This window comes from Oxyura jamaicensis, assembly GCF_011077185.1.
Source record: "Oxyura jamaicensis isolate SHBP4307 breed ruddy duck chromosome 1 unlocalized genomic scaffold, BPBGC_Ojam_1.0 oxy1_random_OJ106682, whole genome shotgun sequence".
Lineage (NCBI taxonomy): Eukaryota > Metazoa > Chordata > Aves > Anseriformes > Anatidae > Oxyura > Oxyura jamaicensis.
Window position 1 is genome coordinate 90,610 of NW_023303267.1, and position 22,956 is coordinate 113,565.

Genomic DNA, 22,956 nt, shown 5'->3' on the forward strand with positions numbered 1-22,956 from the left:
CCAAGGCCACGTTTTGTGCTTGTGACTAATTATCCCCACTGCCAAAAGCTGATGCTTTCCATCTGCTCATCCTCCTAATTTCAATACGTCGGGCTTTTTCTGCCAGATACTGCAGATGAAAACTTTCTCCACTGCATCAGAAGCACTTCAGTATGAACTACTTTCTTCCTGCTACTTATATATGCCATAGTCATGTCCACTTCGGTGTCCACTCTGTGGTGCTCAGTTGCTCCATCCTTCATAGGTAAACTCAACAACTTTAAAAGCTGTTCAATACTCACATTTCACTACAGCCTACTGAGGCTGTAGTGAAATGCGAGTATTGTACACAAATAACTCAGTGAGTATGTACACAAATAACCCAGCTGTGGAGGATGTCATCTCCACGGGTCAGTCCGATAAAAAAAAACCTCTCACCACTCAGCACCTGACTCGAGAGCTGTTCAGCACAGATCCTCTGGGCCCTTAATTCCTGCACGGATCAAACATAATTGTTACCATTTTAGCAGCATTTTCCTGCTCTGCTCCCAGTTCTGCTCTACAATACCATTTCCCAGTCTCACAAAATTTCACTGGTCAGATCACTACTCCATACGCTACAATAAATTACTCATTCAGGAACTAGTGTGCAGTTACAGCAGAAAAACAACAAATTTAGAAGAGGCTGACAGGGCTGGCAGTATGCCTACAAGGTCAGAACAGACCATCTAGCAACCTCACATCATTGCAAAAACGTCTACCAAGTGAACGTGAAACCATATAAAAAAAAAGAAGCTGCAACAACCTTGTAAAATCCAAAATGATGGAAAATACCAGCTTGTACACTGTGCACACTAATAACTCCTGAGCTTTCAATTGCTACCCAGATGCCCGTGTCGTTCTTGAAAAACAAAACCCTAAACCTAATTTACACAAGAATACAGGTCAAATGGCTTCATCTGTGTCTATCTACTTATTGCACACGTTCTTCTGATAGAACTTCTATCAGTTGTCAGAGAAGCACAAAGGGGAGCTACCAAGGGAAAAAAGGCAGATGGTGACAAGACAGCAAGGGGGGTAACAAGATCTCTCAAAGCAAAGTATGATTGTATTTTTTCAGCCTTATTTCCTAACAGAATTGGTGTGTCAAAGGAAATTTCAAGAAATCCTAGTAGCAGAGAATAAAAAATCCACTTATATGCAAATACATAAATATTATTTAAAAGGGAGGGGGTGTTTTTTTTTTATTTTGGTTTAGTATTGAGAACACTTGTTTGTTAGCCATCCGTGGCTATGACTCATTCGTTCTAAGACAGTATGCTGATCCACTGCTGATGCAGCTCTCAGTGCCTCTCAGATTTCTTTCATGGTTGCAGCAAAGTGTCGCTTCCCATCTAAATACAACATGGACTCTGAAATTAGGTGGGGAAAGAGAAAAACACATTAACAACTTAGTATCGGTATCGGACAACTAGCTGCACAGAATGGTAAGATTAAGAAGCAATCCACATTGTCTTCACAGCATAAAATAAAAGTGCTTTGCCACGAAATCCTGTTAAAATATTCAAATGCCAATAGTTCATCTATTAAAATGACAAATGTTTCAACAGAAAGGAAGTGTTCTTTTCCACAGTTTCGATGGCAATGCATTAACTGGATACTCACCTCCGTATGTTTTGGGGACAACACGTGGGACCTCGTTTTCTGACATAAATGTAAAATGGAAGATGTTGGTTGTGTGGTGCTCTCTAGTATCTGCATCATACACCTCACTGTGCACTCGAACCTGGATGTAGTTTTTCTCCGTGTAACAGACCTACACAGTTCGGAAAGGAGTTACAGGTCATACTTAATCACTGGCACTGAAAACATGTAACAGACAATTTTAGTGTTTAACAAGAAAAATCATACACATTCATAACACATGGTTCACTATCAGTGATTATCAATGATAACAGGAAGGGTAAGTTTTTCTGCTCTTCAAAGAGAAATAAACTCCTACCTGTCCAGAAAGCAGTAATAAGGATCCAACCTCAACTGGCCTCTGAAACATGATATCATCAACAGATACAATAAAAGGTCTGGAACCCCTGAGAAAGAGAAAAAAAATTCTTCTCAGGAACAACTAGTGTACTTGGAAAAATTTAAACTATTTCCTTCCCAGCATTTCGGTGATGGGTTACTAGAAAATAAGTCTCTTTCTTAAATGCAGGCCACAGGAAGTGCTTAAGAATTATGCCGTCATCCAAGACAAAAGTAAGAGGAGGAAACCTCTTGCACACATAGACATTCTTTAAGGTTACGCTATTGCATTGTCATTGTATCTTATGACTTACACTCGCTAGGCAAACTTCATGCCACCTTTGCTTAGGCCTGATACAAGACATCTTTCTATTAGGCTACCCATGCTCCATTAGGCTCGGGCATAGATCTTTTCTGGGCGATGATGAGATGTAGTATTTATTTAGAAGAACATTTATTTTATACATTTAGGAAAAAAAAATCTTCAAAGTCAGTCTCAGTAGCTTAGTAAAATAGAACAAAAGAGACAAAAGATGCAGTTTCTATCCCTACGTTTAGGAGGGATAGGAGCATGATGCAAATCTCTTTGCAAATATGACAGGTGTTCTAAGTAAAACAGTGCTGTGAAATAATAGTGCAGCATCCTCCTCTTAAACATGTAGATCTTTTCTACTCCTATTGTCATTAGGTTGGCTAGGATGGTTTCCTGACCTATCCATACACGCACAATGTTCTATATTTTATACACATAAAAATCTGCAACTCACCCACAGCTGCAAGCAGTTGCCCATCCCAGTTCAAATGCCTTTCTCATTAGAAAACCCCCAAAGATCCTATTGAAGATGTTCCGCTCCTGTAGAAACAAAAAAATCAGACTGCTGCATCACATATGTTCTTCTCAAAGCACTGTGTTGAAGTCTGCACTTCAGTTTACAGCATTTAACAGAACTCCGAGCACCTGAATGTACAAAGACATGGAAAAGTCCAAGTGGCTGAGGAACCTTTACTTAATAGGCACTTATTTGATAACATAAATCTCTAGACTGCATCATAAAGTGGAAGCCCAAATTAAGTATTTTACAAAGGAATTTCTTTACACTAATTAAGCAGTCATAGGAAAGAAAGTAAAGAGAAGTCTATTTCACAGTGGCAATCCAAATAGATACAGGTTTTCCATTCCATTAACAGAAAAATGGCAAAAGAAACTAAGATCTAAAAATATTGCAAGGACTGCAGAACCTAAACAAAATAATATATTAACTAGTCTTAAAAGACGATTCATAATTCAGAAGCCATTTCTGTAGTTTATTCATATTTTTCAAAATACCTGAGGATGGCAGATCTGTAGGCCCTTTAGCTTTGCATCTTCCATCCACACTGAATTGGGTGGTAATATACGACTCCTAAAACTTACTGTCCTATGAAGGAAACAAAAAAACTTTACATGAGCAAATTTCAGCAGGTCAAAAATGCAAAAGAAGTAAATGCAGACAAACATGAACAATAGAAAAATCGAAGCCAAACAAGCCACCATCCCGGAATGCTGTCACTGAAAGCTGCTCCAAGTGAGCCTGAAGCTGTATCTAAAGCGATACTTATGATTGCAATAACAAAACAAAAGCCTACGTTTCCCTTCTTTCAGAAACTTCTGATGATGTCCAAACTCCTTTGAAGGAACGATCTCAACTTCAGAAAGGTACATTAAAGAAAAGATAAGCCACATCCACAAAACACACTTTCCCAGAAAAGCCTTACACTATTTAGTAAGTCAGAGTATAAATTAAAAGCAAGTAATGAGCTAACAGAATAATTCAACATCAAACATGCAGACAGTCTGAGGTTTTCAAACCCAGGCAGACTGTGTACAAAACACCTCTGTTATTTTTAATGGAAGGTATGTCTTACTTTGGTGAACAGCTTTGAAAATAACTGTGTAAGGTTAGTGAGTCAAAGAAATCATCCACAAACACAACAGCACACTAACGTTATTAGACATTGTTCTACAACCATCGGCACTGGATGATTTCAGAGAAATCTGAACTGTAAGAAAAGTGTGCCAACACTGGTCTCCCTCAACTAACGTTGCCCAGGATTACACCTAAAACACACTGCAAAGCTACCTGTTGAAAATATGGCCAATTCCTGCCCTCACAGGCTTTCTGCTACCTACCTGGCAGAAAACTCTTATATTGTGTAAATTACACAGCTGCAAAACCATTGCACTCCATTATTTGGTTAAAGATGTTTTTTCCCCCCTCAGGATTATTCCTAATATCTTACACTGAAGCTCTCTGTGCTAACATTTCATCATCTTGGCACAGCTAACACTCTTGAATGATAAGAGACTCTTTTAAGAGGCACAGATGACACGTCAAAGTTTGTACCTGTATTTCAAGTAAAATGACCCACAGTTTAAATGGAAAAATGGGAAAACAGAACGTGTGCCTTTATGCCAGTATGCCCTCTAAGAGCCCACTCAGAACGCACATTAAATTTCCTTCCTCAAGACTCCATTTCTCCTCCATCCCTCCCTTTCTTGCCTTGTGTCCAATGTATTAAGGAATATGTCGTGAACAATGTTTCTTTCTTCTGCAGTGGGAGCCATTTTCAGTAAGGAAGCAGTGCTGAAATCAATCCTCTTTAACTTGTTCACTAAGCAGAAAAAAAAAAAAAAGAATGTTAGAGTTCAAAGGGAAAAAAAAACAACACACATTTGAACTGGCTGTGATGATTTGAATCTGGTATCAATCGACTCCATATTTTTTTCCTCTGTTAAGTTAAAAGCTAGAGCTTGACAACCCTAACTCGAACAAAAACCTGGCTTTCAGAACTGACTGCATCTAAGAAAAATACAAACACAATGAAGCTGATACCCAGTCCCCTTACAGGAAACTTATGTACTCCCCTTGAAGTACAGAAAAATGTATCAAGCAAGAAACACTACATAACAAACAACCTCCTTCAAGTTTTGCCAATGGTACTTAATCTCTCAACAACACTGACACGAGACATGACAGAAAATCTGCTTTTGAACAAATGAGGACTATTTCTTGGTAGAAGAACTTCTGAAGTCTTCTTCCTTCCAGCTACTAACTTGAAACTAAGGCAGATCTGCATGCTACCGGGAAATACAGAATCAAAGAACCATTTAGGTTGGAAGAGACCTCTAAGATCACCTGGTCCAACCTTTAACCTAACACTGCCAAGTCCACCATTAAACCACGACACTAAGCACTACATCTACATATGACATACTTTCCCCTTGCTTGAAGATTTCTTCTTCCTCAGGGCTCTCAGGAATGAGTGGGTTAACAAATGCCGGCCTATGGACAGAGATTTGTAAATTACTAACTTTACAAGAACTTGTCCTGTAAATACATTGTAAGTGTTTCATTTTTTGCTTACATACACACTACACAAGACTAAAAGACATACTTCAGATTATACCATAGAAATAAATACATTATTTCATAATTGGCAGCTGCCAACAGAATATCACACTTGCTTAACTGCCTCTTCGGAAGTGAAGCTATCCAACCACAGTCTAGTGTAATTAAGAAAAAATAATTGACACATCTGTGCTTCATAAAGAGCTAAATCTGTACCCATAGATTACATGAAGATCATTAAAGCAGAAAGCTATTTAGAAGCTCAGCAAACGAAGAAGTGGCGATCTAGGATAGTCTAAAATAGATATCCAAAACCTGAACAGCAGCATTCCTTCTGGAATGGAAAGAGCACAGTGCTGTAGCTAGCGAGTGTTCTCACAATCTACATGTTCCCATGACAGCCTTATCAACAGCCAAAAGCTGTTTACCACATACGTCACTTATCACAGAAGATGATACGAGGCTGCCTTGAGTCCCAATTCATACATTTACTTAAGTGCACAAGTAAATACACTCTAACCAAATTGCATAAAACTTAGTTACTGCTTTTCACAAGGCAGGGCAAATGCTTATTTTCTGGACCCATTCTTCCTCATGATTTCCACTGATTATTTTTATATTTTAAACACTTATACAAATACTCAAAACAAGATATATATGCAAGTTAACACACACATACGCACATACATACACACACACACACACACACAAATATGTAAATCTGCTAAGCAATTCACCTCTGTCCTCAGGCTTTACTTGGGCTGGTAACAAGAAACATACAAAGAGACCTTTCACTTGGAACAGCCTGCTCTTTTCCCTTGTTTGCTAGAACTCTGGAATTTCAAGACACACCAGCTCCTGCACTATTGCAAAGCTCATTCCCCCTCTCTTCAGCTCAGGATGCATCTTCATTAGCTCTCCTGTCCAAGCCCCTGAGATGCAAGTTTTTTATGGTCCAAAAGCCATGCAACCAGATTTCGGGGCACTATACCCAATCTAATATACCCTGTACCTCTCTAAAAGGTTTCTACCTCACCCAAAATACTTCCAGAACACACCAGGTTTGTGGTTAGCTGCCTTGAAGGACAGACACTGAAGTCTGCATGAAGTCTGATCTACATGGGCTTATGCAGACAGCGTATCTCCTCAGCTGTCCCTAGCCAGTTTGTAAAGCAGAATAGAAATACTGCCTTGGAGTATGATTGTTTGTTTGTTTTGCTACATTAGTCAGTCTACTAGTGTATAATGCCATTTTTGCAATTTTAGGGGAAAAAAAAGAGGGGGAACCATAAAATTAAGTATATATATTTTTAAAATGTATAAATACACTAATAGAATCTAAAAATAACACAAATCTGATACAGAAAATCATACTGATAACTACTTATAATGTTATCAGGACTAAATAATTATGTCAAGCAAAGTCCTTCCAATAAATAACCACCTGTATTTAATGAGGAAGGATGTTTAAACTAGTTAGAAAATGGTTTATTACTTCTGCAGGCTATACAAGGTGTAAGAAATACAAGATGTAAGAAATACAGTTGATCTTTCTAGTATTGGAGTCATATAAACCAAAATTGAAACTGAGCAGTCTGGTCAATGACTGAGTATTACAGAAAGGGTGAAACCAGAAGGGGATTTTTGTTGTTTGTTTTGTTTTGTTTTATGAGAATACCCACCAGGTCCATGTTTTTTTTACATAAATTTTTATATAATTTAGGTTAAATATTCTGACAACACCTGCCATAATGAATTACAGAATTAATGATACTATTAACTCAAAGGCTATTTAACCTACCTGAAGGAAGGGTGCAAAGAGGGTGAAAAGATCCATGGGTGAAAAGATCCATGCTCTTTTCATTGGTGCCCAGAGCTAGGACAAAAGCCATGGCACAAACTGGAACACAAGAGGTTCCATCTGAACATCAGGGAGCACTTCTGCTCTGTGCAGGTGACAGAGCACTGGCACAGAGTGTGTTCAAAAACCCCCTGGATGTGCTCCTGGGGAACCTGCTCTGGGTGTCCCCGCTTGAGCAGGGGGGTTGGACTAGATGACCTCCAGGGGTCCCTTCCAACCTAAGCTGTTCTGTGATTCTGAACCATTGAGACTCAATCTTTCAGTTTTTTTAGGGCAAGAAAGCAATCAATTTTAACAGCTACTGTACAATGCACGTGGGCTTGTAGTCCACTGATTTACTTCTTTGTTCATCAGGCCAGTCATTCAAACACAGGGAAATCTGTTATGGAAAAGGCACAGATCCAAAGACTAACAGCAATGCCTGGTATCACTTGACTCCTGAATTCAAAGCTCTGATGCTTGCCCCAGGGAAGTAACATTTGCCAAGAGAAAACATCAACTATACAATTCATTTATAACCCGCACCATACAGCTTCACACATACGTAGCTGCCATGTCTGCCACTTTCACCACAACAGGCGTCTGAAGACTATTTCCCTGGCCTACAAATTACCGTTTGTTTTCTGGGTCCCGGGCCACCATGACAAAGGTTGCATCTAACACAGGGCAGTAATCACCGTCATGCAACTGAGAGAGACAGGAAACAATTGTATCTTTAAGCTCTAAAGTTATAAAAAGCGCTTCGCAAGCTATTCAGTTAGTATCACCTACACAATCACATCATTATCACAGTGTTTACTTTCATTTTGTCATCCCTTCTAAGATCTCCCACAGTAGGCTGAACAGAAAGAAAGAACACAAGTTAGAACTACATTTTCATAAATTCTGCAACAAAAGCATTAAGCAGAGGAATGCTAATTAACTACTGTCTTCAACTAGGGAAAAGTATAAAATAAAATTGTAAAATGCCCGATTACTCTTTATTCTGAGCAATGCCAAAACTATTTTACTGCCAATACCAAACTGGCACCACTGTCAACACCGGGAGGCAGTTCAGACAAGAATGGTTTAACATCATCTTCTACATCAGAGGCTTCACTTAAGGACACAAACTGAATCAAAAAATATTTACCTGTTTATCTGACTCATAGCCACTCCTATCACATCAGTAGACTATCCTTGCTACTCTAAATAATTAAATTACTGAATGTTTCTGCTAACTAATCAACTGACTGTAAGTATTCAATGGAAATGAGGGATTTTTAATTAAATTAATATTCATTTTGCTTCCTGTACAGTGTAGTCACACCTTCCATTTATTTTCAATTAGTATTTAGCATTTAATAACTTATTACAAAAATTATGCTATGCAGTAGACAGTATGCACAGAAGATACAATTTAATACCGAGACTGAATATCAGCATTAAAATTTATAAATCTATAAAATGCAAAGATACAAGGAAAATAACACTTTTCAAAAGCAGGGAGAAGCTTCTAAAGATACAGAGCCCAGATTCCTGTTTTGTCTCTATGAGTATTACTGTTCTCAAAGTTAACTACTAAATTCTGGTTAAGAAAAACACATGTCATGACAGAAGGATTAGTAACAGCGTATCCCACATTACCTAAACTACTGGAAGTCATCTTGGTTATTCTAGAAAATGCAATTTAGGCTGTTAGTGTCATCATCCAAAATTCACTCTGAAACACCTTGTAACTGGTGACGGAAGCCACAGGAACTAACCTGCAGCATGTGCATCTTTACTTCCATTGAGGTCTTTCCAACCCAAGAAACATTGCCTGTGAATTTGATGTCACAGTCAGGGAGTACGACCTTCTTGCGCAGATCTACGAGAATAAACGTTAGAGGTTACTGGGAGACAGATCACTCACGTCTCATACTAGGAAGACTGGTTCCTCTAAGATCTTTTTGTGTTGTGTAAGCAGCAAAGCACACAAACAACCCAGAAGAGACAGCTGTTGCACAGGACCACACTGCTAGCCTGCAGTTCCTGCCTTATCTGTTTTCACCAAAACCAGAAGTGGAAGAAACGGGCACACATGTGGCAGGCGGATGGCAGACCCACAGAGGTGGTCAGCAGAACATGTGACACAAGCAAGGTCCAACTTCACCAGAACACAAACAGTTTAAAAATGAAGCTAAGAAACTCACAGGCTAATACAAAACCGAACATAGAAGTGCAGGAGGCACAAAAGAAGGGAAAACTGAAATGCTCTCTTACCCTCCTCCCTTCTATAAAAGACAGAGTATTTAAGAGGTCAAAGCCAAAACAACATGAAGGCAACTCAACAGGGGAGGGAAGAAGGTATCCCCAGTAACAACGACAGGAATGCAGAAGCTGCCGAATGAGTAAGATAAACAGATGAAACTATTCCTGCTGATCAAATTGCCACTTACTAATTTTATCTACCAGGGCTGTAACTATCGATAAGGGAGACCTTGGCTGTGTTTCCTGCTTGGTGTGAGTATAGCAAATAAGAACTGTGGAGAGACCAAAAACAGTCAGCATTTACTTCTCTTGTATTTTAACAAGAATTTTAGCAGAGCAGATCAAAACCATCTTCGTGAAGCATGAGAGGTACCTGCAAAACACAAACTGAAATATCACAGTGTAGGAGTGCATGACTTCCACATTTTCATGTACTTAATTCAGGAGATTGCTATAAAGAAAACAGTGATTCAGCAGCTGTCTCAGCTCTATGTGTATTTACTTACTACAAAGAGAAATTTAACTGAGTGCCTTAAATGAACCCATCACTCCACTCCTTCCAATCCCACATAGTCTGTTCCCTTATCCCTGTAGCCCACTCTCTCAGATCCTTCATTCCCTTCCTACCGCCTACTTTGATTTCAGGCAGGTTGTTCAAGGATACATACTATCTGCAGACTTGTTTTCACATACTGATTCCTTTAAAGAGGTGCAGATTAGATGAACTGTGCCTTACAGGCATGAAAGCATAGTTGGAGGTATTTATCACACCGTAATCACTACTAGCCAAATGATTACTTAAATTAATTAGCTCTGCTCATGAGGGCATATGCAAGCAAACAGACTCCTCAGAGTAATAACAGACTCCTTAGAGCAATAGTAAAGAGTAATGTTGCAAAGATTTTTTCTTCCTAGTAATCAAGTAATTTTCACCCAATAAGGGTTTCAAAAGCATCTCATTAGGTGCAGATACTTTACAGAGAAGGAAAAACTCTGTCTTTCCAGGAAATGTAAGTAAAAATGACTCAAGTCATACTTCTAAAAATTGTTGTGCCCATCAATCGTGGCATCAATACAATTAATAATAGTCTGAATTGGATTTATCAGAACCCTAATGCCAAAGACAAAATCTTAGAAGTTGATCAATTGTTCACGTGGCACATTTGTCAAGATCACTGGATGTGCTGGGGAGAGTGGAATGGTACTTGTTTCTATGCAAACCTCTTACCACCATTCTGAACACTGTGTAACTGGCACAGAATCTTGATTTCCCCAAAATAATTTACGCCCAGTAGAACTGACTGAAGACAAGTATGACTACAAACAAGGCAAAGACATTCTGTGCTGTTACCAGGAAAAATCCAAGATCTTCACAAGTCTACAGAGAAAATAAGCAAGGCACAGAATGAAAAACAGGCTCGTCTCATTTATCAACTGAAACGAGCCACTAGTTTCCAGTCTCGTTTTTAATTTAGGACAGGTCTTATCTTCCATATCCCAGTACAAAATACAAGTCATCCAGCTCTTTTGCCTGTCCTCATAGATAAGTGACATGCATTCACTTGTTTCTCTGCCTGCCTCAGTCTTGGCCATCTGGACCCACAGAAGGTCTTTCTGTCCTGCTAAAAGAACCATTACGTACGTACTTCCCCCTCAGACCTTTCCCTTAACAAGCACTCATTTTTTTTGTGACAAACCTCCATCAAAATGCTACTGACCAGCTAAAGAACTTTACTGAAGAAAGGCATCATGTGGTGACATGTTAAGACAGAACAGAATAGCTGGAAGGGACCTACAGAGATCGTGGAGTCCAACTGCCTGATCACTTCAGGGTTAACCAAAAATTTAAGCTTATTACTGAGGGCATCATCCAAACGCTTCTGGGCACTGACAGGCACAGACAGCAACCACCTCCCTTATAAGCTTGTTTCGGTGTGTGACAGCAAAGAAACGTTTCCTAATGCCCAGTCTGAACCTCCCCAGCACAGCTTTGTGCCATTCCCACGCTTTGTTGCCCTTCTCTGGGCACTTTCAAGGACCTCAACGTCCTTTTCATGTTGCTGAACAGAACTGCATGCAGTGTTCCAGGCGAGGCTGCACCAACACTAAATGCAGCAAGACAATCACCACTTCTGTCCAGCTGGCTGTGCTGTGTATAATAAACCCCAAAAAGCAGTTTGCCCTCTGGCTGCTAGGGCACACTGCTGGCTCATGCTGAGCCTGCTGTCAGCAGCACCCCAGGTCCCTTTTTGCTGAGCTGCTCCCCAGCCACCCGGTTCCCAGTCTGTGCCCGTGCCTGGCTTTATTCTGTCCCAGGGGTAGAATCTGGCATCTTTGTGGAATTTCCTGCCGTTGCCAATTGCCCACTTTTAAGAGACAAACATCAAGTCATATTAACAACCCAGCAATTATTTTAGCTGCAAAACAGGAATCAAATATCTTGATATTTTAAAGACCGTGAATAAATGACAAGGAAAAATAAAATAAGAAAGCTAAACTGTGAAGCAAATGAGTATAATTATTCTTATAGCTGGTCCTTTACAAACTGGCAGAAGCTGAAGCTTAGCATTTTGTTTCTGACTGTTCCTATTCATACTTCATCCTCTTTCAGCATCTTTTTTAATTCCCCTCAGAGACAGCACATTGATGCAATCCTTGCTGAGGTCATATTGTATCAGTACTCAAACTCACTCTGCATTATTTGTGTGTTCTTTTCAAGGGCACAGATACCTACCTCCTAAACTGTCAAGATCTTCAAGTATCCTTCCAAACCTGTAAGACACATTTTTTGACAATTAAATAACTACTTCCAAAATTTGTTAACACTTTCCTGTATGCGTCCTATATTTACTTTGTTACCTTACACTGTTGTATACATTCAGATACTTCTCTCTTATTTGAGGTTGACTTCCTAGAGGCAGAATAACTTCCAAATAGCTATCTTTCATTCTTCTAGGGGGGAGATCTTCCTGACGTTTTGCCAGTAAAGTATGGAGAGCTTTTCTTTCTTGCATTGCTTGCACATGATCCCTAGTAAGAAAAGAAACACTTCATCTGGAGTATGAGAAGAGTATATCAGACAGCTGAAACTCTCTCTAGCTAAAAGATGTCAGGCTGAAAATTACCAAAACAAAAAAATGAATTAAAGATACTAGGACAAATTAAGTGTGTCTTGAAAAGAAAGAGAAATGCACATAACCAGATAAAGGAAGACTATTGCCAACAAGTTTTAAATAGCTTTCTGTACCAGTTGCAAGCACATACTTTGTACTAAAGAGACGAATGAAATTTATCCAATTCTGAATGCTACAAAAATATTTCCCCTTGAAAAAAACTTAGTTTTAACAGGAAAAAAAAAAAAAGAAAACTCAAATCGTGTGTAATTTAGCCTATAATGTTTTGTGTGTATTCACGCCTTCCATAGCTACTGTATTACAACTCTTCCTACCGTGTCAATTTTAGAGGACTGTCAACCTACCGTCTCTCTCAAGAAGTAAAGCAGATGTACAGTACTGGCTAGCACTGACAACTAAGAGAGCTAATCTGGTAGGAATTGTGATCACCTACAGATGACTTCTTCCTTTACAGCAACAGTTCATGCACAAAAGAGGCACACAAAAAAGGGAAAGTTAATCTACATATTTTCCTTTTTTTTTTTTTTCTACCCAGTCATCTTACAACTACACATGAAACTTGTGAAAATAAATAATACAGAAAAGGGAGAAATAATTCAGAGCTGCTTTTCCAGCACCACCAAGTCCTGAGGGGTTGCAAGTCTCACAAGGCAGATGGGGCCAACTTACTGTCACTTCTTTCCAAGCTGGTTCCTTGCACAGATACCTGTGATACGTAACAGCAACCTTGCCCAACATACTCTCTTACCTGTTCCTCCAAAGTACCCTCCCTTTAAAAGTGCAACCTAACTGAATAAAGCAAGTATTTCCTCACATCCCTACAATCAATAACAAAGCACTAAAAATATGACTGTTAAACATGCAATAGTTCAGGCAAAAAGCAAAAGAGTGTGCACAACTATTAATTAAATTTTGTAGCGGTTTATGCCTCCTCGTGCTCTAAGCAACCAAATTTAATTTTAAACTTGTGGTGGATGCATGCCACTCATTCAGTCGTGCATGCTGCATTGTTGTGATTTGAGTGCCACTGTGTTTAATAAAGCCAAAAAAAATCCGAACGCAAACAGCAAAGGAACCTTTTCACCAAAAATTTTGTCTTAAGTTTTGACTTTGGATGAATTCTGGCTATTAGTCATACTTGATGACATTTTTGGCTTTGGCTTTTATATTTGGGAGAGGAGGTACAGAAAGAAGTCACATTTCAACTATTTATACTCCCTCTTTGCTGTATAATAATTTTGGGGAAAATGTGAGTCCATAATCAAGGACAGTAAAGGCTTAGCAGAAAGTCTCTTTCTTTTTTTAAAATTTTACTGTTTATAAACATATGAAATATGGCTTACTTCATCTGGACAAAATGACAACTGCAGAGTTCAGAAAAAAATGAAAATAGAACAACCTACTCCAGAGCGTTTATGTTTGAAGTTGGGCCACTGCACAGAAATAGAATATACTAGATGGCTAAGGAAAGGTGCAATGTCCAAGAAGATGCTCCTTTACTGTGGTGGTTTGTGGGTTGTTGTTGTTTGTTTGTTTTTTTGAAAGGTTTGCTTTCAAGGGCTTTCATCAAAAGGTTTAAGAGAAATCAGTCAGAGACTAAATTAAAAAATGTCTACAAATACACAGAAAACAAGTGATAAAAATGCAGCTATACTCTGTTTTTACCAGTCCTATCCTGGCTCCTCTGAGATCAGCAGCAGAACTCTTCACTTTGGCTTCAGAATGTACTCTTCAATACTCAGACATATTGGGCTCAAGGCAATAATGTTTTTCAGTGGCCAAGTACTTTTACATCCTGCAGTTATCAGTCATACAGTAACAGTATTTCAAAGCATTAACTAATAACTGCCCAAAACATTCTGGGAAATGGCACTGTTTCTGAAATGGCTACAACTCTACCTAAACTGTAATGTAAGTCATCCCACGAATCTGTCATCAGATTGTACCCCAGACAAATTCTACAGGCTTTCTAATTCAGTGGATTAGTTATTCTTACTGACTTCAATAAGGTCTAAGTCCTCCATAATCTAGATCTAATGCCTATGTGAGACCTATAATAAGAATCACTGCACTGTATCAGCAATGAGCAAATTCATTGTTTTAGTCACATGGGTAGGAAAGAAGAAGACATTTATAAGCAAGGTGTCACTTTTTAAAACAAAACACTGCTGACATTTACAAGAGAAATCGTGAACCCAAGTTTCCTTTCAGCAAAATTAATAGCCCAAAGTGTTCTTCCAACATGCATCTCTCTCCTCTCCCAGCACTCCAGGTGGATATGCACCAGGCCCTCACAGTCCTTCCCTAGTTCCCATTTCACAACCCTACCAGGCTGTTTTCTCGGGTCGGTCCTCTTCAGTCATTCCATGGTCTAACTCGATGAAAGCACTGGCTGTTCATGCTCCACATTTACCAACTCTGTGTCAGTCCAACATAAAAGTGGGTTCTAAAGTCTACATGACCCGTATCCTCCAAACCTCCCCGCATATTAAGCCTGTCATTCTCAAGCACTCCCAACAATGGGCTTCCTTCTTCATGGCGGTTTGCAACGCACTGTATGCTTCAAGTGTTTCTGTTGCATTTTTTACAGCACAAGAAAGGTACCTAGACTCAGCACAGTAGAGGGAAAAGAAATGGATGGAAGATCAGATTTGACCGGGGCCCTCTACAGCCTCTCTCCTCAGGCGGTATTTCCACATGGCATGGTTCCTCCCTAACCACTATGGGCTGCATGAAAGGCTTCCTTAAGAGTCATCTTCTAGACTCCTTACCAGCTGACCTCACAAAAATTTCAGGCCCCATGATGCTTAGTTACCAGTCTTCCTAAACAAAGCTCAACTTCCCCGATTCGAGCATTTTCTTTAGCGGGCCTACAATGCCGTTTAGATAAAGCTATACAGAAGGCCATGACATATCAGACACTCCATCCTGGCAAGCTCCTTTTCATTTTCTTAGCAGTCCTCAAAATGTGTAACAAGAGCTCAGCAAATATGGTCATAAAATGATCACCCATCAAGAAAATAAATGGGGGGCAACCAATCAGCATCACAAGTTCCCCTGATGGCTACACTGACTTATTCAGAAGCGTTAACAACTGCAGGATTGTAGGCAACCCTGTCTCATCCGTGATCATAGAGGGGGAGGTAGGTAAACTGGATAAGCCAAAATTTAGGTGATTTAAAACAGATTATTCTACAATTAAGTTCCAGCAGAGAAAAGAAATCCCTGAGATACCCTTGACCAGGATAAGTCCACCAACAGATAAATCAAGAGATAATAGCAACATAACGTTTCCAGTAAGGCCCTAAAGCTCTTAGACTTGCATCAGATTCCAAGGCAATGAGAATCTTGTAAGCATCAGGACCTTGTATTTTGTTCCCTCGGTGCTAAAGATCTGCTAGAAAACTCTCAGAAGTTTGTGATCCACAAAGTAACAATCCAAGACTTTGCTTGCATTACTTTTCAGTTTGAATTCACATTTCTACTACAACTCTGAGTTCTCTCCATGTTTGACAAATGAAGTAAAATACATTTAATGTACACAGTACCTCCAGTTGGTAGATGCTCCCACTATATCCCTCAATCTGCTTCGCACTGAAACAAACAAACAAAAAAAATCAAAGCAAACAAAGCTTATTTTGGCAAGGGAAGAACGTGAGGTTGGCTGCTTGGTGCTAAAAGGCACAATCCTCATCCCAGAACAAACAAAAATTAAGCAAATTCATGCAAATAAAAGCCTGAAAAACAAAGTTTGGCCAAATTCACTGACGTTGTTAGTAGGCATATCACAGCAATGGACTGAGTAACATGATTGTGTAGCTTATTTTGTACAGCCAATAAAGAATGCATTTAGAGAGGTTGTTAATTAGCACCGCAGGCATTTAATTGCATTAAGCAACTGAAAGAGACAGCAGATCAAGACCAGATTGAGAAATTCTGACGTGAAAATATTTCAGTCTAACCACAAAGAAACAGTGGAGATAACACAGATCAGAAAGTTGTAAAAGGAACATTAAAAGGACAGTGCAGCTGGGAGACGGGGAGCGAAAATAAGTATTTTTTAATTAGACCTACACATGAAGGGCAGGTAACACCAGCAGACTGGGTACTGCCAGGAGGGTTTAGGAGCCTAAATTTCTAGAAGCCTCAAAGAACACAACATCCAGACACCGAACAGAGAGCTGCAAAATTGCTTCCCACACTGTTTGCACTATCACTGTTTGCTCTGCATAGGCAGTTATTCTACTCTTTCCTGCTGGGGCTATTAAATGTGTTAGGGTCTCACCAAATCTACCAAGATATTCTGTCTCTGTTAGGCAGGTAAATGCGTGCTACTCAGAAACTCAAAAACAAGCAGCAACAATTCCCAAATTCATAAGAGAATAGAGCTGAGAATTGGATGGCAGGAATTCCTTGCTTATTCACAAAGGTTTTTAATACAAGAGGGCTGAAATAATAGGATAAAATAGTGACACATCAGGGAAGGGCTACAAAAAAAAAAAGTGTCACACAAACAGAAAGAGGGCTGCTGGTGACTCATGAGCTGATTCTTTTTACTGTTAAGTTATGGGACACCATCACACATTGCACACCACAAACTAAATACCTGGCTGGAGTACTCACAGCACTCAGCTAGCTGTTCTGAGACCCCTGGAGCTAACAAAGCTTATCCCTATGGACTGAAATCACATACCCCTCCCACTAGCCCCCCATTTGCTCATTCCCTACTGCAACACCTTCAGCTCCCCTCCCAAACCTCTAAACCTACCTCTGTTTTGCCAGGCCTCCAGCCAAGCACCAGCAGGAGCTGTGGTTAGCCCAGGGCTCCACCAGGCTGACAGCTGGCCACTATAAAGAGCCCAGGTACCTGGCAACTGCCATCATACACAGGCTGACCCGCACGCAGCGCTAACTCGGGCACCCTAAGGAACCTCTGACTCAGAAGCTGGTTTTCACAAACCTTGTGGGAACACAGTTTGGGATTTGTGCTTATCTATCTCGGCTGGCAGCAAGCAACAAAGGAGTCTGGAAGAAGAGAGGGAAAAGAAGACAGACAAAAGACAAAAGCAGATTACTTAGGCCTGGGTTCTTTAGGAAATTAAGCTGAAAATACATTTTGAAATAAGACGAGTTCTATTACTAATTCCAGTAACAAAAAATGTCAGTGAAAAAGAACTGACTGAAAATTTTAGAGCTGATTTTTTTGGAAGGGTCAGAGGGATCTGATTCTTTTTTTTTTTTTTTTTTTTTTTCCCTTAAGAAGCAACAACAGGCTTGTTTACATAATAGGAATTACTACTTTCCTGTTACTCACACTCCACCTGTGAAGATGCCATAGCATGCATTGATTAACACAGTGTTAGCAGAAACACTGTCATAGCTTCTAGAACACAAAACCTCAATTTTCCAATAGCGTGCAGACTGTGCTGGGATGGAGGGGGAATAAACAGCACTTTCTCTGTCTCGGTTTAAACTAGGTTCATCTTCCTTTTCAGCTTTAGAGACGTAAAAAGCTCTGAAAAACCTCGAGTCCAAACCTGCAAACATGTATATACCATTAGTCCCATTTAATATTTCTGATTTTAGGCATACAAGTAAACATTTGCCAGGCTGAGACCACATAACTTTCATTTGAACAATAAAAGGTCAAAGTGTAAGTGTTTCTAAGACTTTGCCAATCTAAATCTAGTCCATTGTACAGGCTCAAAGCCTATAAATCTTCTTTTTCTTTCCCCTGGAAAAATTATACTGCTTTTCTAGATTTTAATGATTTTATAACATAAACTTAGGTAATTAAGCATAAAAATTCATGCATTCTCTCTTCTCATTGGCAAATGTCTTAGAGACACCGAACAGTTCCAGCAAATGGGTTTTATCCATCGTTAACACACTGCATATTTCACACTAACTCCTCAGCTGTGGTCAGTGGATCACTACAGCCAGAGCAGCAGGGCCTGAGTTTATTTGAGCTGCACAGTACAGTAACGAAGGACACGAGGGCAGCTGGAGGAGCTCACTGCATCCACCTCTGCCATCCGCAGCCCCTGGTGCTGGTGCCTCCCCAGGTTCAGGCAGACCACACGGCTGTGTTTTACCACCAGCCTGGTGTAGAGCTTCGCCTGGCCTTCAGTGAAAGATGCAGAAATCCACTGTGTCTGAACCACAGCCTTTTTCTATTCAAATGTCTAAAATGAAGCTATGTACTGCAGGAGATGCTACGTAACAGATTTTGTATCCCACAAGGCTTTTAAAAATGCATTTTCCAGCATGCTATCAGAAATACTCTGTGCTATCCAAGATCTAGTACAATATTCCACAAAGATGACCAAAGACATTCACTTGTCATGACTCACAACATTAAAGAAGGCAAAGGGGCTTTAAGCAAGTCGACAGAGAAGAAGTTTTCATTTTTGGTGAGCAATAAAGTAAGGCAAAACAGTAGCTAAGTAAGTTTAGCGTAATAGCAAATATTAAAATATGTTCAGATTACCACAACACACCATTATTCACATGAATGGGTAAGTGTCCTGTGGAGTGGAAAACACAGGTTAGATAACAATTACAAGAAACTATGCAAATGACATCGATTAAGGAGTTACCTGATTATTTCACCTGCTTAAATTCCATTTGTGTACATGTCCCTTAATTTTAACCAACTCTAAGCAACCTGTCCTTGCTCACTGCCAAGGTTTATGGCCAGTATTTTTGTGATTTCAACTGAGTCAGTCATCTCCTTCAAATACAGCTTTCCAGTTCCTTTGTCTACCGGCTCTGCACAGTATCTGCTTGCAGTCTAAGTCCAAACGTTTCTTCAAACTCGGTGTTACCATTTACTGTTAACAAACACTATCAGTTTGGCAAAGCCTAGCTGCAGCATTTTTCAGGAAGCAGGGTGAGTTAACTCAGAGGAAGCTTCTGAAGATCCACTCGGTGTGCCTCTAGGAGCACCATCGAAGAACTGAGGGCATTCACAACTGGGACCCACCGTTGGGAGGAAGCATGTGAAAAGCTAGTAAGAATAAGTATCTGGTGTTTTGTGAAAGCAGGTACACCAAATTAAAGGGAATTAGTTTACATATCAACACAAGTTTGCAAAATGTTACTTAAATGCTACAGTTTTAGAACAGAATCTCAAATATCTACAGTTATTATAGTCCAAGAAATATTAGCATTCCTTAGAACGAAAACAGAGGCAAGGCCAGGATGGTTCCACTATTTTTACTGGCCTTCTGGATAGCATCATCACAAAACATCCAGATAATAGAGCGGGGTAATATTTGCAATTATGCAATATCCTGTATCCTTGCTTCTCTCCTTCAACCTCCCAAATTACTATCTTTAACCTATAGTTTGTGTTTGCATTTTTCAATAGTCTAACAACTAATAACCTTCTTCTTCTCTTTTACTGGATAACCCTGAGTTTCTATTTCAGAAACAGAGGAGAAAAGAAAATATCAGAAACAAGCAGAACTCCATGAAGGAGTTATTTGTATCTGGTTTTAGCTCTTTTTCTGCTCTCCTTTTCTCAGTACATAGGATAAGAATGCAAGAAAACATTCTTAAAGCTTCTCAAACAGGAACACTGGTTTATTATTATTAGAGCATTAAAACAATCTTTCCACACAAAACTCTATTGAGAGAGTGCATTTTCGTGAAACTAATCTGATTAAAAGGTTTCTCTCGCTGTATGAAATTAGCAGTAGTGACACCCTAACAGTTCTGTATGACTCATTATTTCCACTCAGTTCCTCTGTTTCTCAGCCATTCTAGCCAGCCTCCTCAGCACCTCTCTGTATTGCATTGACTTTCTATCTAGAGCCTCCTCAAGAAGCAGCTGTCCCTCTAAAAGAGAATCACATACTCTTCCAAGTCTAAAGAAGCAGAGTAGCCACTAAGCCTGTAAATTCAGTGTCCTGTACATATTTGTAGCCAACGATCTCCAAACACATACATTCTGATGCTTCCTAAACATTTATACTATGAGCTATGGTATAAATGGTACAAACGTATACATGGTATAAACAGTCAAGGACATGCCCAGATGCAATGTGTGCAAACCATATCAACTAACTAAGGGGCACCACCTGAAAGAATAACCTCCTCAGAAACATTTCCAAATCTTCTTCTAAAGCACAGCCAATTACTTTACCTTCAGCCATGTCTGGAAGCAATGGCAAGCCATTGGTCCCAGAAGTGAGCGTCCGAGCCAGAAAAGAAGGAAGCTTCCACATGGTGCACAACCTATAGACGAAGTGGAAGAATTTGGTGTCATTAGTTCTAATGCCATTAAAATAAGTTATTTTCATAAAGATTAAGATCTCTTCAAAAAGATTTAATTAAAATTTATTTTTGAATGCCACTGATTACTTCAGAAACCCCACTCCTTATTGTCAGCCCCATTTTTCGAATCAGATGCAATCCACACAGCAATTCAAGCCAGACGAAATTCAAACCAGCACCTGCCATTACCTTTATACAGGAAGGAAGAATGATTCACTGGAGGCATCCGTTCTTTTCACTGACTATCCAGAGGCCCTGTGACAACCAGCTCAGACTGAATACCAGCTTTTACACTACAGACATCCTAACACAGATGGTGACTGTGCACATCTAAAAAGCTACCCGTGACTCTAAAACATTCACTTTTTCTGTGCCTGGCTGGCACCCCCTCAGATGGGGATCGCAAGGCCTCCAACACAGTGCCATTTGGCTAACCCTGGCATTCACCCCATGGGTCAGCATGGGTGCAACTCCAAGTAAGCCTAACGTGCAGGGTCACAGAACCATTAGCGTTGGAAAATCCCTTCAGGATCATCCGGTCCAGCCACCTCCCTACTACCACTGTCACCCACTGAACCATGTCCCCAAGCACCACGTCCAGCCTTCCCTTCAACACCCCAGGGACGGCGACTCCACCACCTCCCTGGGCAACCCGTCCCAGTGCCTGACTGCTCCTTCTGAGAAGAAATGTCTCCTCATTTCCAACCTGAACCTCCCCTGGTGCAACTTGAGGCCATTCCCTCTACTCCTGTTGCTGGTTATCTTCAAGAAGAGGCCGACCCCCAGCTCCCCACACCTTCCCTGCAGGTGGGTGCAGAGAGCACTAAGGTCTGCCCTGAGCCTCCTCTTCTGCAGCCTGAACCCAGCTCCCTCAGCCGCTCCTCACAGGACTTGTGTCCCAGACCCCTCACCGGCGTCGTAGCCCTTCTCTGGACACTCTCCAGCGCCTCAGTGTCCTGTGCGGGGCCCAAAGCCGATCACAGCACAGCGTGGCCTCACCGGAGCAGAGCACAGGGTCACGACCACCCCCGGCCCTGCCGGCTGCACTACAACCCAGCCAGAAGGGACGGCCCCGAGCCCCCGGCTCACCGCGCGTTGCAGCAGCCGCCAGCCGCCTCCCCCGGGCAGCCCCAGGGCCGTGAGGCAGGCTCACACCGAGGGCTGCCGGAGAACACCCCCCGGCCACGGCTCCGGGCACCGCCCCGAGGAGCGCGGCGTGCGCCCGTCCCTCAGCTCCCGTCCCGGGGAGCCAGCGGGCGGGCAGCCAGCGCTCCGCAGCTGCCCACACGCACGTACCCTGCCCGCAGGAGCCCCTCCGCCTGCTGCCGGGGCGGCACGGGGGAAAAATCTGCACCGAGACCCCGGGGAAGCCCTCGGCCTCACCGTGCGGCCGGTCCGCCGGCACCATGGAGTCGCCGCCCGCCCGCCCGGCCCCGCCCGACAGGCGCCGGGCGCGGGGAGGCTCCGCGCCGCTGGAAGGCCCCGGCACCGCCCCGCGGGGCTGCCTCTGTTCCCGAAATAAAAACAGGCTGATTTAACGCCTGCTACGGTTCATTACAGCGTTTCTTTCCCTCATTTTATATACCCCCCATCGCTCTTTTTTACCCCCTGCATTTCTTTCCCTAATGTCATACCCCCTATCGCATGTGTGCGTGCCGCAGGAGATTGTGTATGAAGCAGGAGAGGTCTGAATCACAAATTCATCACCTCACGCTATTGCAATGACGATCCCAATGTACCAGCTTACAGGAATAAGCTTCTAATGACCAAAAGACATCCTCATAGCAGCAGTCCAAAGTGGTCATCCTTTTATCTCCAGTACACGGACGTCCGTGTCATTTCATTACATGTCTATTACAAGTTTGCATTTGCCCCACATTCAGAGCAGTGCTAATGCAATATTTCTTACTTTTCTGTCAGGAAATAGTATTCTTTTCCTACGTATGGCCTAGTGTAGCTAAACTCTTACTGTAAGTTGCTTGAAAAATAAGCAATTGTGAACTGGAAGCAACTGTGAACTCATCAATTCAAGTACCGAGTACTAGGGGAAAAAATAGCC

At 41.1% G+C, this 22,956-nt stretch overlaps 1 protein-coding gene across 7 annotated transcripts; it reads right to left on the reverse strand.

Moving 5' to 3' along the window:
• Positions 1-1,223: 1,223 nt before the first annotated feature.
• On the reverse strand, positions 1,224-22,324 carry LOC118156977 (acyl-coenzyme A thioesterase 9, mitochondrial-like). Of its 7 annotated transcripts, XM_035311229.1 has the most exons (16): positions 22,281-22,310; positions 20,767-20,858; positions 19,118-19,144; positions 16,166-16,211; positions 12,343-12,513; positions 12,218-12,255; positions 9,672-9,755; positions 8,997-9,100; positions 7,865-7,938; positions 5,257-5,324; positions 4,542-4,653; positions 3,329-3,419; positions 2,769-2,854; positions 1,982-2,069; positions 1,645-1,795; positions 1,224-1,391 (listed from the first exon to the last, which is right to left on the reverse strand). In XM_035311229.1, the coding sequence occupies exons 2-16, from the start codon at positions 20,846-20,848 to the stop codon at positions 1,333-1,335; spliced, it is 1,281 nt and encodes a 426-aa protein (XP_035167120.1). In that variant the 5' UTR covers positions 20,849-20,858; positions 22,281-22,310; the 3' UTR covers positions 1,224-1,332. The 7 variants fall into 7 exon arrangements, with proteins under 7 accessions (XP_035167120.1, XP_035167121.1, XP_035167123.1 ...); XM_035311230.1 differs by lacking the exon at positions 19,118-19,144 and having other exon boundaries at positions 22,281-22,324; XM_035311232.1 differs by lacking the exons at positions 19,118-19,144; positions 22,281-22,310 and adding an exon at positions 17,578-17,642.
• Positions 22,325-22,956: the final 632 nt, after the last annotated feature.

Bases quoted from the DNA above. Each gene is read 5' to 3' on its own strand.
- LOC118156977 (XM_035311229.1), bottom strand. From the start codon at position 20,848: ATGTGGAAGCTTCCTTCTTTTCTGGCTCGGACGCTCACTTCTGGGACC. The intron at 12,514-16,165 runs GTACTGTGTACA...TTTTCTTACTAG, and splicing joins GGAGCATCTACCAACTGGAG to GGATCATGTGCAAGCAATGC. The intron at 7,939-8,996 runs GTTAGTTCCTGT...TGTCTCTCTCAG, and splicing joins TAAAGATGCACATGCTGCAG to TTGCATGACGGTGATTACTG.